Source organism: Rutidosis leptorrhynchoides, chromosome 1 (genome assembly GCF_046630445.1).
Source record: "Rutidosis leptorrhynchoides isolate AG116_Rl617_1_P2 chromosome 1, CSIRO_AGI_Rlap_v1, whole genome shotgun sequence".
NCBI lineage: Eukaryota > Viridiplantae > Streptophyta > Magnoliopsida > Asterales > Asteraceae > Rutidosis > Rutidosis leptorrhynchoides.
In genome coordinates, this window is record NC_092333.1 from 713,533,446 (window position 1) to 713,547,838 (window position 14,393).

At 33.3% G+C, this 14,393-nt stretch overlaps 1 protein-coding gene across 1 annotated transcript; it reads right to left on the reverse strand.

Annotated features, from left to right (window-relative positions):
- Positions 1–5,082: 5,082 nt before the first annotated feature.
- On the reverse strand, positions 5,083–8,459 carry LOC139886219 (purple acid phosphatase-like). Its single transcript, XM_071869963.1, has 9 exons — positions 8,396–8,459; positions 7,288–7,406; positions 6,895–7,095; positions 6,700–6,811; positions 6,391–6,620; positions 5,975–6,113; positions 5,639–5,859; positions 5,397–5,518; positions 5,083–5,275 (listed from the first exon to the last, which is right to left on the reverse strand). The coding sequence occupies exons 1-9, from the start codon at positions 8,457–8,459 to the stop codon at positions 5,083–5,085; spliced, it is 1,401 nt and encodes a 466-aa protein (XP_071726064.1).
- Positions 8,460–14,393: the final 5,934 nt, after the last annotated feature.

A 14,393-nucleotide genomic window follows, 5' to 3' on the forward strand; every position in this document is an offset into this window, starting at 1 on the left:
AGTCCGTTAGCACTGTACCAACGGGATTCCATTGCTACAGTCTGTAGCAATAGAATCACTGTAGTCCGTTAGCATTGTAGCAACGGAATTACTGTAGTAATGGTACTGTAGCAATTTTTTTTCGGTTCGTTTACTGTAGTTTTTTTTTCGATTCATTTACTGTAGCCTACGGTAAAATAAGTAAAAAGACGAAACTGTCCCTAATACAAATCATTTTTTTCTGTTAGATAATATACTAATCAACTTCTTTGCTTCACTGCTTGAAAAAAGAAAAACCACCTTTGCTTCGGTCAAGTAGCTCCAAGAAAATTACACAGCCCCTCTCTTTCTTAGATAAAACCCTAACCCTATTTTGCTTGCCTACCGACGCTGTCATCTCTTTTTCCGGCCACCGGCCTTTGCTAGTGGTCGGGCCTTCCTTTCTATCCTCCTCTTCTGCTCAGGTTCGCTTTTCTACCTCCTTTTTTCTTTTCTGCTTCTCTTCCCGGCTGCTTTATGAAACGGTACTGGTTTCTTTTTTCCGACCAATTCCTCAGGCGACGAGTACTTTTAGTACCCTGAGGGTCGTTGTTTGGTGTTGGTGACCCGTGATTCTTTTTTTTTATTGCCGTTCAACAACCATTCTGCCGTTGTTCCTTCTTCACTTCCGGAAGGCGACGAGATCGGTGGTACTCCACAGTTCTCTGTATTGTTTTTGGAGCCTCTATGAACGGATGGTTGTTATGCATTGTCCTCTCGGTGTGGATTTTGGTTTTGTATTTCCGACCGTTTTAGGGTGGTTGTCGGAGCCGTCCGTGTTTTTCCTCCTTTCTTGTTTCTGAACCGTCGACAGCCACCTCCTTGGTGGTTTTCGCTCGGTTGTTGATTTTTGGCGGTGGCCGGAAGTATGGCCGGATTCCGGTGCTTTTTTTTGGCTTGCTTGCTTCGATTCTTGTTCTGTCTGACAGGTTTTCTGTTCTTCACCGGATTTTTGGCGGTTTTCGAACCGGTTCCTTGGATTTGTTTCTCCCCTTTGTTTACCTTGTCCTTGTTATCACCGCTCTTCATTTGTTTTCGCTCGTTTCATCTACTCTGTCGTCATGCCCTGTTCAGGTAGGATCGACTTTGTTTAGAAAAATTAAGGTTTTTCTGGGGTGGTCTCTCGTGGCTTTTTGGCCGCCCGAAACATAGTTTTCGCCTGACCAATGGCTTTAGGTGGTTGACGGGTTGTTGACTTGTGGTTCATTTGGTGGGTTCTCTTAGGGTTTATTGGTTTCAAGAGTTTTCTTCATGTATAAGTTCTGAAATTCATAATCTATTTTTTTGGCAGGGAAGAACACACTTCTCAATATCTTTTTTGTAATAACTTAAGGGAAATGAAACCTCATCATCTTTTCTTTACCAACTTTAGGGTGATAACGGTAAGGCGTGTGGTGATTTTTATTTTTATTTTGTGATGTTATATTCGCATGCATTTAGCTCATTTCTCCTCTCTCTTTATTGAGGGGTTAGACCACCAAAGGTGTTTAGATAGCAACATGTCCCTTTGTTGAACCGTTCTCAATTGTATTGGATCTAGAGCGTACTGATGGAGATGAACAAGGACAAGTTATTTTGGTTAAGTTTTTTTTTTTTAATTATTGTTATTGTTTTTCTTTATGATGATGGATTGATGTTTTTTTTTTTTATCTTTGTATACTATTATATAGTAAGATTTTTTGTATGTTGTTCAGGATGATACTACATTCGAGAAGCAAGCTTCACTTTTTGCCCATTGCCGTCTCAAATGTGGTGCTTATAAACATGTAAGTTTAATGATACCTCCACATAATGTTATCTTCTTGTATTCTTTGCGTTTCTTAGTAAATTTTTGTTTAAAAAGGTGTATAATGATATTCGGCGTGAGCATGGTGCAAACAAACCATGTTTCATAGTTTGTATGCTGATCTTATGATATGTGTTTTCAAGTCATGTTGTGGTTATTAAATCCACATAAAACAACTTTAATGTTCGTTATACATGGTCAGATATGTGTAAGTTGTACATATAATATATATACAGAAAAAACATGTCTATACCTTTGTAAATAAAAAATACCATAATCTAATAGAGTATCTTCTTATTTTGCTATAGGCACCTCTTGAATTACTGGATTCTAGGTCGAGGAGGGATATCAAGAATGTATATCTTTTTTCCTGTTTTCCCGTACTTACACTATATCTTGTATTCGTGTCGCCAAGATACTAAAACAATTTTACTACTAATGATTATATTTTAATTCTTGTAGATATGGGATTCCATTCCCAAGCCAGAAGGCCACAGAAGTTGGACGATTTTTGTAAGTACCCTATTGGTCTTCTCTTTAGGCGTGTTTCCTCAGAAAGAGAACACACATATCCATCCACTATATCACTTTATAGTTTCTCATGAACTAGGTTAAAGTTGTAGCCCTGTTTCATTAACCATAACATATACTATCAAAGGGATGTTTTATCGTTTTTATGTAAAAAATCTCGCCTAATTATGTCGTTTTAGCCAAAGCAGAGAAATTTTTAGGGTTTTTTGTTGTTTTGAAGTGGGTTAGTAGGGAGGGTACACGGTATATTAAGAAACTTTATTTACTCATGTGTTAGTTTTTCTCGTTGAAGGAGGTCAGAATACTTGGCCTGAAATATGGGAAATGATTCAAGGTGTAATTCGATCAACTTTCATCGACCTCTATGTTGATCTTTCTCCTTTCGAAGTTAATGATGAAGCTAATGAAGTTTTGATTTTAGAGCTGAAAAAATATGCTAGGAATTGCTGGGGGAAAAAAAAACATAAAAAAAGCATCTACTCGTGTTTTAAAGCTCATGACGGAAAAATAACACTACTAGCGTTTATAAGATATAATGAGTCTTACGTTGTGCTGTTAATCCATCTAAGGAAACGGGTTTACATTCACACTCTATGAGAGTGATTCATTCGAAGGAAGATATTGAAGCTATAATTAGTAGTGATAGGCAATTACATTTTGTTACTGGAAATGTTTTACCGAGAACTTCTAATTGTAGGTTTAAAATCTTCTTTTCCGATCCAGACTCTCATGGTTGAATGTGTATGTAAATCAGTTTGTTTAAATTGACGAACAATAATGTGTCATCACAACGTAAGACACATCATATCTTATAATTGTTGACAGAGTTACCTTTTTGTCTTGAGTTTCAAAACACGGATGAATACTTTTTTTTCTTTTTCTTTTTCTTTCCTTCAACAGTTCCCTTGCATATTTCTTCAGCTGTAAAGTCATAGCTTCCTTGCGTACATCATTAATTAACTTCGAAAGGAGAAAGATCATTACAGAAGTCAGCTGATTGAGTTACACTATGAAGCATTTTTCGTATTTCAGACCTAGTATTCTGACCGCCTTCAACGAAAAGAACTGAAACAGAAGTTGATAAAGCTTCATTCAACACTTGCTGCGGAAAAATGCAAAAAATGACCAGTTCAATTCATATGCCCAGATTGAGCTTGAAACATGTTTGAATGAATGAGTCGAATGTAACCGTAATAGTGGAGATGATGAAGGTGTAGTGATGATACATTGAGTATATGTATGCAAATGGTATGGATAATCAATAACAATGATGCTTATATAATTACAGAATGAAAATTACCTCACAACGTGCACTAAGCTGAGATAACTCTGGTTCGAACTTCAACAATATGTGAGGCTAGATCCTTTGAAAAAATTTCATCTACTTTAGACGAGTCTCAATTGGCTTACTTAATGATGACATCTGTAGATAACATGTGATTCGAAAAATGACAACAATAGCTACTATTAGATAATTTAATCAAGGGTTGAAAATGCCAATATATTAATTAAATGTGGAAGAAATTGATATCAAGCAAAAAAGGAATGGTATTATTGTCATTTACTCATTTGCATTAAATCCTTATTAATAGTTCTAACAATAAAAGGGAATGTAGCGTTTATTTTGTTGAAACCGTTGGTGTGAGCTATAACTTAATCATGTAACGTCAATGGATGTGGTTCAAGTTGCCCAATGTCGAACTTTTATTTATTCTAATTTGAGCATTTTTATTATATAAACTCAAAGCTGATAAATCAAATGGTTCAAACCTTTTGCTATGCTTATGTAAACAGTCTGCATGTGTGTTAATTTTAAGTATTTGGTTTTAGTTTATGTGATCGGCAAGGAATTTCTATGAGTTTTGGAGATTTTATTTAAGTATTTTCTGGTAAAATTTGGATGTTAACTTATTGAATTTTTTTTAATAGATTCAAAGTTGTAAGACAAATATATATGTTTGCATCTAACTTTGTAGTTTTTGTCACTTTTTAATCGTACTTTTTGACGCTTATAAATTGCACGTTGTAAATGTTAAAGGAACTTTTTTTGTAGTGTGTGTATTCTTCACACAAGATGGTAAGATTAGGCGTATTCTTTCATATTGTCACTTGGAAAATACTCAATCAGATTGGCTTCAAATTATGGGATGCTGAGTAATGACAAAATACTCACATTGCCTTCAGTTGGAAACTACTCAATCAGATTGCCTTCAAATACTCAATCAGGGTGTGTAAGTTAATGGAGTAATAAAGCCACACTAGCTAGGTTTACTAAATGTTTATTTGAACCACATGTCAGTAAAACTGGATAACAGTTTCAAGTTTATTGTTCTTTGTGATTGGACGGATCCTCGTGAGACGGTAAATAACTATGAGATGAGAAATATTTGTGAGCTCAACACACTTGAATGAGAAGAGCTTTGTCCGTTATATGGGGAGGAATGTTTTTCCTTTATATTACTCATTTCATTTCATCTCAATACTTTTAAGTAATTAATTTCATATCATTATATAATAACTAAGTAAAATAATTACTACGGAGTAACAAGTTATCATCTAATAATCAAGCATTGATACTAAGATATATACTTTTCAATGAATCAAAGCAAACAAACAGCAACTATATACCCTGTAACTTAGCAAACTAACCATATTCATAACAGACAACTACCAATTCATACAAACAAGATTCTCTACTCATTTCATAGATATAGGTTTACCATTACAAAGGAATCAATGTAATATCATTATGACGATGCACGTAGCTCCTCATGATACCAATATCGATTGTAAAACCACATTGAATCAGCTGTTACAGCATATCCATCTTGATTCCTATGCCAACTATGAAATGCATGTGTTCTGTTCTTGATGTCAAAAATGGCATGCCCGTAACTAGCTTCTCTAAAAGCCGAGTACATTGGTTGTGGCTCAGTCATGCTACACCATCATTCAACAAACTTAAGTTAGTTACAATCAACAGAAAAATTAAGGTAATGTTTGATATTACTTTTATAAAGAATTAAACGCATAAGTAAACCAAAATATAAGTTATGATTACTTGAATGCTAAGCCCTCAAGGTTTCCTCCATCTCCAATTGTTATGTAAATAGGGGCAGATTCGTCTTTTACAGGATTACACCTCTCATTAACGATATTGTAATCAACGTTAGATACGCGCTCCTGTATAAGCAGAATTATCATGAAACTATGTTAACTCTACCTAGGAAAACTTTAAAAATTGATAGTTTTTTTTAGGAAAAAAAGTGTTTTAAGGAAAAAGATGTAAATTTGAAGACTTACCGAGCGTTCATAAGCATGAACATGACCAGAAAAAACAACATCAACTTTGTATTTCACAAACCATGGTTCAAATAAGACTCTCATGGATTCACCTTCCATATAATGATATAAGTAGCTATTGTATAATGGTGAATGTGTCATAACAATCAACCATGGTGTTTCGGTTCGGTCAACTTTAGTAAGTTCTTTCACAAACCATTCATGTTGAGGAGTGTACTTACCTAACAAAATATGAGAAAATTTCAAAGTTTTAATATTTATATATGATTCAGGTTTTCATAAAGATTATGCATGTAGTAAGAAATTTGAAACTTAAAATGTAAAAAAATTGAATACCATAAGCAGAATATGATGACAAAACGATGATGTATGCCGAAGCTCTCTTGATTGAGTACCATAATGGTGAAGTACTTTGTGAGGCCTCAAAAGGGACTTGATACCTATGAGTGTAAGGCTTAAAAGGTTCAGTCTCTCCCTGCAACAAAATCATCAAAAATTCAAACAAAGGGTGAAGTTTGACTTTTTAGGTCAAAATAGACAATTTCATATTCAACCAGGATACTCAAAACTTAAATATTTTAAGGAAACTTTGACCATTGCACGTCAAGTAAATAATTTTAAACTTCAAACATGATACTTAAATCAAAAATCTTTTGGTATTTTGAATATTGCATGACACGATGTATATCAGTAACAACTCAATGCAGACGATTCAAGAATCAAGATTGGTCAAAAAGTCAAAGGAAGCTTACAAGTTCAGGTGCAAAGTCTATTTCATGATTTCCTGCAGTCCATATCCAAGGTTGATAAGCTGTACTTCGCTCAGCAAATCTACCCCATGAATCCCATCTCGTATTATCGTGATCAGGATATATATCAGCATACGAAATATCTCCCACAAACAACACTGTTTGCCCTTTCGTAGGATTCATTTCATAATGAGTAAGTGTCGCGTTCGAATCAAAACTTTGACCAAGATCCCCTGTAACACGTAACGTAAAATTATTCAAATACACGAATTATTCCCCAATTTATTCAGTTAAAATATTAAAACACGGTACCAATAAGTCCAAAAGTATACGGTGCATCCGGTCCAACTTCAGGAGGAGTAACGAACCAAAATGTTCTTGATGTATTTCCCAACCCAACCTCGTAGTAGTATTTTGTATCGTACTGCCAAATGTACGAAAAACTATTCAATACAAACTTGATATATTGACTGATTAAAAAACGGTTAAACTAGTAATAAAGTACACCTCTAAATCGGTGAGATTGCAATGATGAATGAATCCAGAAGTATAATCATAAAATGTGTAGGTAGTTACAATGCCTTCAGCCATTGACTTCTCTTTACTATTTTCGCTCCAATAAACAACTATATCAGAACCTTGTTCTTCCATTGTCACCCACGATACAATCATCGCTTTCCCCACATGATCTCCTTGAGTTATATGAACCTTAAACAAATTTATTTCAAAAAAAAAAAAAGATGCAACTTTTTAATCATCAAAATCAAGAAAATGGAACCCTATCAAGATTCAAAATTTTCCTAAATTGAAAGCATAATTCAAATGGGTTTCTTAGATCAAACAAAACCCATCAAAGTGTAATTCAATAAATACAAAGAATCAAAATTCAAATTAACGTACCTGTTGAGGGGCGTTATAGCCAGAGGGCTCAAGGAATACATCACTATCAAGAGGCATATCAATTGTTTTCTCATTTTTTCTTACAAATTCACTCGTTGATCCACCATTCACAAATAATACTGATCTCAATAACAAGAACCCAAAAATAGTGTACCAGAACGCACCCATCAAATTAATGAAAATTTGTCAAAAATCTGCGAAATTGTGTCAAATTAGGGATTATATAGAAAGTAATTAATGTGACGAAGAGAGTTAGGAAGCGGTATGAAAATGAGTACCGGACAACACTCACTGGTTATGGGTGTTGGTGTTTCCAATTTTTCAGGAGGGAAAAGTACTTGTAATTTCAATGATTTTACAAATATATTTCACAATAATGCACTTTTTGAAAAGAGGAGAATTTGACTATGAAACTCTAACTTATTAATGTTAAATTTTGGCGAAAAGTGTTTTGATTGATGTGTTAAATATGATTGAAATTGGGTGGAAAAAAAAAATAAGATGATATGAGGTGTCAAATTTTGATTGGGTGTCAAATTTTTCATTTTTCGTTGCAGATGAAACTAACGCTCTCAAAATGTCAAATTTTACGCTCCATAACAGATGTTAGGAGCGTTAAATCTGTGGCACATCAGCGTTAAAAACACCCCGTAGCTCATTGTCTAAGCCTACAAGCTCAAGTTTTACCTTTTTATACCCTAATTAATATATGAAATATGAAATGGAATGGAATATTAATTTTACTACTAACAACTTTATATTCTATCAGGGTTGTCGTTAAATGCACAAAATACTTGTAAACTTTAATAACCGTTTTACAAAAGTCAAAATAAATCGTCATGTACAACTCATTGATGAACATTAACTAACGACAGTCATATAGGTTGTCATTAGAAAAGTCCAATATATATATATATATATATATATATATATATATATATATATATATATATATATGTATATTACTCGGTATAAATGGTCAGGTTTACCTGTTTTAAAAATATACGGAGTATGTGTGTGTGTGTGTGCATATATATAAATATATATATATATATATATATATATATATATATGTATATATATATATGGGCACGATCCATGGATAAGCTTAAAAGGAGTACAAACCGGATAAGCAAAATAAATTTTTTTTTTAAATTTTTTTTTACATTCATAAATCTGCATTAAAATGCACCTCTAATCAATTTTTTTCATAAAAAAAAAAGTTCAAAATCTTTTAAAAATCGATGATGAATGGTAAAATTAACCATTCATCGGGTTAATTTATCATTAATCTTGTTTACTATTAATGATAAAATTAATCAATGCTAAAAAAAAATCAGATGAATGGTTAAATTAACCATTCATCTGTTTTTTTATCATTCATCATAAACAGATGAATGGTTAAATTAACCATTCATCTGCTTTTTTTTAGCATTGATTAATTTTATCATTCATCGCGAACAAAAATGAATGATAAATTAACCAGATGAATGGTTAATTTTACCATTCATCATCAATTTTTACCATTCATCATCGATGTTTACCATTCATCATCTATTTTCGAACGATTTTGTTCAAAAACTTTTTAAAATTTTTTCGTTTTCTTCTATTTGCATATTAAAGGATCGTTTTTTTTTTTTTTTAAAAATTTGAAATTTTACTTATCCAGTTTGTGCCCCATTTAGTGCTTATCCATGGATTGGTCCACTATATATATATATATATATATATATATATATATATATATATATATATATATATATATATATATATATATATATATATATGTGTGTGTGTGTGTGTGTGTGTGTGTGTGTGTGTGTGTGTGTGTGTGTGTGCGCGCGCGCGCGAAGAACTAAATGATTCAAAAGTGGTGTGATATATCCACCAACATTTTTACTACATCTACCATAAATTAGACATTAACATATTGTATCGTACAATATGTTAATGAATAGTTATGGTGGATGTAGTAAAAACTATACTGACTATATCAATGCCCAATTCGAAAGTATATAGTTAACTCAACCTTTGAATATATGTACGTAATTAACTATGTAGGTAGCGAAACTGAAATCAAACAGAAACGTTGAGGTCTAATGGCGCGATGAATCTTCTTGTTATCTCTTATGTACGCGCTAAAGAATCTTGGATATCAATTGGATGCGATACAAGTAATGAAACAACGTGCGAAAAATACTATTACTGCTAGCACACATACAACAGAATTATGACGAAAATATAAAGATTAAGTGCCAAAAAACAAGAACTTAAACTTGGGCGGAAGGAAATGAAGAAACCATAAACGAGAGGAAGCTTTAATTTGTTCTTGGCTTACATACGTGCATGTTTCGTTGGTATGTAGAAGCAAGGTATGAGTGATGTGAAAATGAGAGTTTTTTTTAGAGACAACTTACAAACAAAACACGAAATTTTTACCACATATAAACGATATATAAATATAAATATAAATAAATATATAATATATAATATAATAAATAAATTATATCATGAGAGGTGTTAGAAAATTTCCTTCCCAACTCTCAAGCAAGGTAGACTTCAATTGGGTGGGATAGACATATTTACTTTACAGATTCCCTTTTTGCTTAGAAAGCACAAACTCAAATTTAGACGTTACTAGCTAGCCTTGCATTTTATAGCAAAAAAGGATCGATCAGAGCCGGTCCCGAGAATTTGAGTGCCCTGAGCGAGGCAAAAAAAAGAGGCCCTAACGAATACCATCAACTATTAAAAAAACGACAATTAACGTCATATCAATAAACATAAAGAATATAACATTATAATTACATGCCGTAATAGTTAACCAATGATTATTGAAACTCTCCTCGCATTCTTGGTAACAAATTGTTTAATCAACCATTCTTGAGTTTTTTTAACTAAGAAAAGAGTGGAGAGGAAAGGGTTTAAGGGGTAATACATGAGCTTTTTATATTCTCGAATTTAAAGGGAACTAAAAGAAAGGAAAAGAAAACAATTACCATTATCATTACCACTACCATATAAATAAAAAGAAAAAGTGATACAAATATACGTTTTGCAATATGAAGTTAAAGTGGCTTGGCAATTAACAGTGTTTTGAAGATGGGTGAATAAATAAGAGGTTTTTTACTTTGTACTTGTGACCTGCAAATTTTGAAGGAGAAGTTCGCTTTGCTTTTGACAAAAAATAATAAAGTGTAATACTAGGATTGGAGGCATATACTTCCTAGCAGTCATAACAATATGAACAAACTGTATTATCCCACATCGATCTCTTAGGAATAAAATATATTGTATAAATTCGAAGGTCGCGAAACATTAGATAATATGTTCTAAAGATGGGGCTCTTTTCTTGAGCATGACCTGACTTTCCATTCCATTTGCATTTCTAAAATGGGCATATTAATAATAATAATAATAATATTACTGGGCTCTCAAATTTATTGAGCTTTCTGTTATAATTCAGTAGGCTTATAACCACGGGCATATTAATAATAATATTACTGGGCTCTCAAATTTATTGAGTTATAATTCAGTAGGCTTATAACTACCTTTAGTGGTTTGATTCTTGATGTTATAATTCAGTAGGCTTATAACTACCTTTAGTGGTTTGATTCTTGATGTTATAATTCAGTAGGCTTATAACTACCTTTAGTGATTTGATTCTTGATTTAGAATACTAATAATGAAGTGTAAGAACAAAGATGATAATGGAGAGAAAGAAAGAAACACTTTGTAAGTGTGAGAAATGGTGCAAGTTTAATGCTTGCATTCATGAGTATTTATAGCCTAAAATCTCAATATAAAAATACATACTTTGTGTATCAAAATTGACTATATGTATACACCAAAATTGACTATCCATATCTATATTATTATTATTATTATAACACTCCCCCTTGGATAGCAATTTTATTTTGTTGAAGATCAACTATAAATTACTGCCTCGTTAAAAACCTTGCTAAAGAAAACCCAGTGGGAAAAAACTTTAGCTAAGGGAAAAAGAGTGCAGCATGGAGTTGACTCCCCCTCAAGTAGACATCGCTTCAGCTGTTACATCTTTTGAACATGTCTCATGCCAATGTTATGAACGTGTGTTCTGAAAATAGCAGTTGGAAGTGCTTTCGTGAAAAGATCAGCAGAGTTTTTGCTAGATTGCACATATCTCATTTCAATCTGGTTGTCCTTAATGAGATTTTGAGTGTATGAGAAGAATCTAGGTGGTATGTGTTTTGTTCGGTCACTTTTGATATACCCTTCTTTCATCTGTGCTATGCAAGCTGCATTATCTTCATAGATAGTTGTTGGACTTTTATCGCGTTCTAGTCCACAAGAATCAGTAATGAGTTGTGTCATTGATCTCAACCAAAAACATTCTCGAGTAGCTTCATGTAATGCAATCACTTCGGCATGATTTGACGATGTAGCAACAAGTGTTTGTTTTTGAGAACGCCATGATATTGCAGTACCTCCATTTAGGAATACATATCCAGTTTGAGATTTAGCTTTATGTGGATCAGATAAATAACCTGCATCTGCATAACCAACCAAATCTTGTTTTGATTCGTTAGAATAAAATAATCCTAAATCAGTAGTTCCTCGAAGGTATCGAAATATGTGTTTGATCCCATTCCAGTGTCTTTTGGTAGGAGCAGAGCTGAACCTTGCCAACAAATTAACTGCAAAAGAAATGTCAGGTCTTGTACAATTTGTAAGATACATAAGAGCTCCAATTGCACTAAGATATGGTACTTCTGGTCCAAGAATGTCTTCTTGATCTTCACATGGACGAAATGGATCAGCTTCAACATTGAGTGATCTAACAACCATAGGAGTACTTAATGGTTTTGCCTTGTCCATATTGAAACGTTTCAAAATCTTTTCAGTATATGTTGTTTGATGTACAAGTAAACCATTAGGCATATGCTCAATTTGTAAACCAAGGCAATACTTGGTTTTTCCGAGATCTTTCATTTCAAATTCTTTCTTTAGAAGTTGAATGGCTTCATGGATCTCTTTATTTGTACCTATGATGTTAAGATCATCAACATAAACAGCTATGATCACATATCCGGATGTTGTTTTCTTAATGAAAACACAAGGGCAAGTAAGATTATTTGTATACCCTTTGCTTATCAAGTAATCACTTAATCGGTTATACCACATACGTCCCGATTGTTTTAACCCATATAAAGATCTTTGTAATTTAATCGAATACATTTCTTTGGGTTTTGCATTTGATGCTTCTGGTACCTTAAATCCTTCAGGTATCTTCATATATATATCACTATCAAGTGATCCATATAGATAAGCAGTCACAACATCCATGAGATGCATTTCTAAATTTTTAGAAACTGCCAGACTGATTAAGTACCTAAAAGTAATTGCATCCATAACAGGAGAATAAGTTTCTTCATAATCAATTCCCGGTCTTTGAGAAAAACCTTGAGCTACAAGTCTAGCTTTATACCTTGTAACTTCATTTTTCTCATTTCTTTTTCGGACAAAAATCCATCTGTATCCTACAGGTTTCACATCTTTAGGAGTGAGAATGATGGATCCGAAAACTTTTCTTTTATTGAGTGATTCTAATTCAGCTCGTATTGCTTCTTTCCATTGAGCCCAATCATGTCTATTTTGACATTCAACCATAGATGTTGGTTCTGGATCATCATCATTATTCATGATGTCATATGCAACATTAAATGAAAATTTCTCATCAAGATTTTTCATTTCATTTCGGTTCCATAATATTTTTGAATATGCATAATTGATTGCAATTTCTGTATTGACATCATCAATCTCCTCTGCAGTAGGAGTACTGATTTGTGGTTCTTCTTGAACACTTTCTTTTACTTCATTATCAGCTGATTTTCTTTTTCGAGGATTTTTATCCTTTGAACCGATTGGTCTTCCACGTTTCTGACGTGGCAAAGATTCATGAGTGACGTTATTGCCAGCTTTTGGAATTTCAATTCGAGCTGGAGTATTTACTGCTGGTATATATGATTTTGTCACCGTTTTTGTATCTGTAAATGCATCAGGCAATTGATTTGCAAGTTCTTGTATATGCATTATCTTTTGAACTTCTGTCTCGCATTCTTTTGTGCGAGGATCAAGATACTTTAATTGAGGTTCACACCATGAAACATCATTTTCTTTATTTTTCATTTCTCCCCCTAATCTAGGGAACAATGTTTCATTAAAATGACAATCAGCAAAACGTGTTGTAAAAACGTCACCTGTCATAGGTTCAATATACCTTAATATTGAAGATGTTTCATATCCAACATATATTCCCAACCTCCTTTGAGGACCCATTTTTGTACGTTGTGGTGTCGCAATTGGAACATACACTGCACAACCAAATGTTCTAAGATGGGAAATATTTGGCTCTTGCTCAAAAGCAAGTTGTAGGGGGGAATATTTATGACTTGCACTTGGTCTGATGCGAATCAATGCAGCAGCATGTAAAATTGCATGACCCCATATAGATACAGGGAGTTTTGTTCTCATTATCAATGGTCTAGCGATTAACTGTAAACGTTTAATCAATGACTCGGCTAAACCATTTTGTGTATGCACATGAGCAACAGAATGTTCAACAACAATTCCTATAGACATGCAATAGTCATTAAATGCTTGAGATGTAAATTCACCAGCATTATCAAGTCTCACCCTTTTAATGGTGTAATCAGGAAAATGAGCTCTCAATTTAATAATTTGGGCAAGAAATTTTGCAAATGCCACATTACGGCTTGATAACAGACAAACATGAGACCATCTGCTAGATGCGTCTATTAGAACCATGAAATATCTAAATGGTCCACATGGTGGATGAATTGGTCCACATATATCACCTTGAATTCTTTCAAGAAACATTGGTGATTCTTTCTCAACCTTAAGTGGTGAGGGTCTAGTTATCAATTTTCCAAGAGAGCAAGATGTACATGGAACCATTGTATCATGATGGATTTTTCTATCCTTTAGTGGATGTCCATGAGTACATTCAATAATCCTTTTCATCATTGTTGATCCTGGATGGCCTAATCTGTTATGCCATAAACTGAATACACCAGGATCAATATATTTTTCGTTAACTACCA

Coding starts and splice junctions, on each gene's coding strand:
- LOC139886219 (XM_071869963.1), bottom strand. CDS start 8,459: ATGAATGTAAAAAAAAATTTAAAAAAAAAATTTATTTTGCTTATCCGG. Junction 7,096..7,287: donor GCTATAACGCCCCTCAACAG/GTACGTTAATTT, acceptor AATTTGTTTAAG/GTTCATATAACTCAAGGAGA. Junction 5,860..5,974: donor GTCATCATATTCTGCTTATG/GTATTCAATTTT, acceptor ATATTTTGTTAG/GTAAGTACACTCCTCAACAT.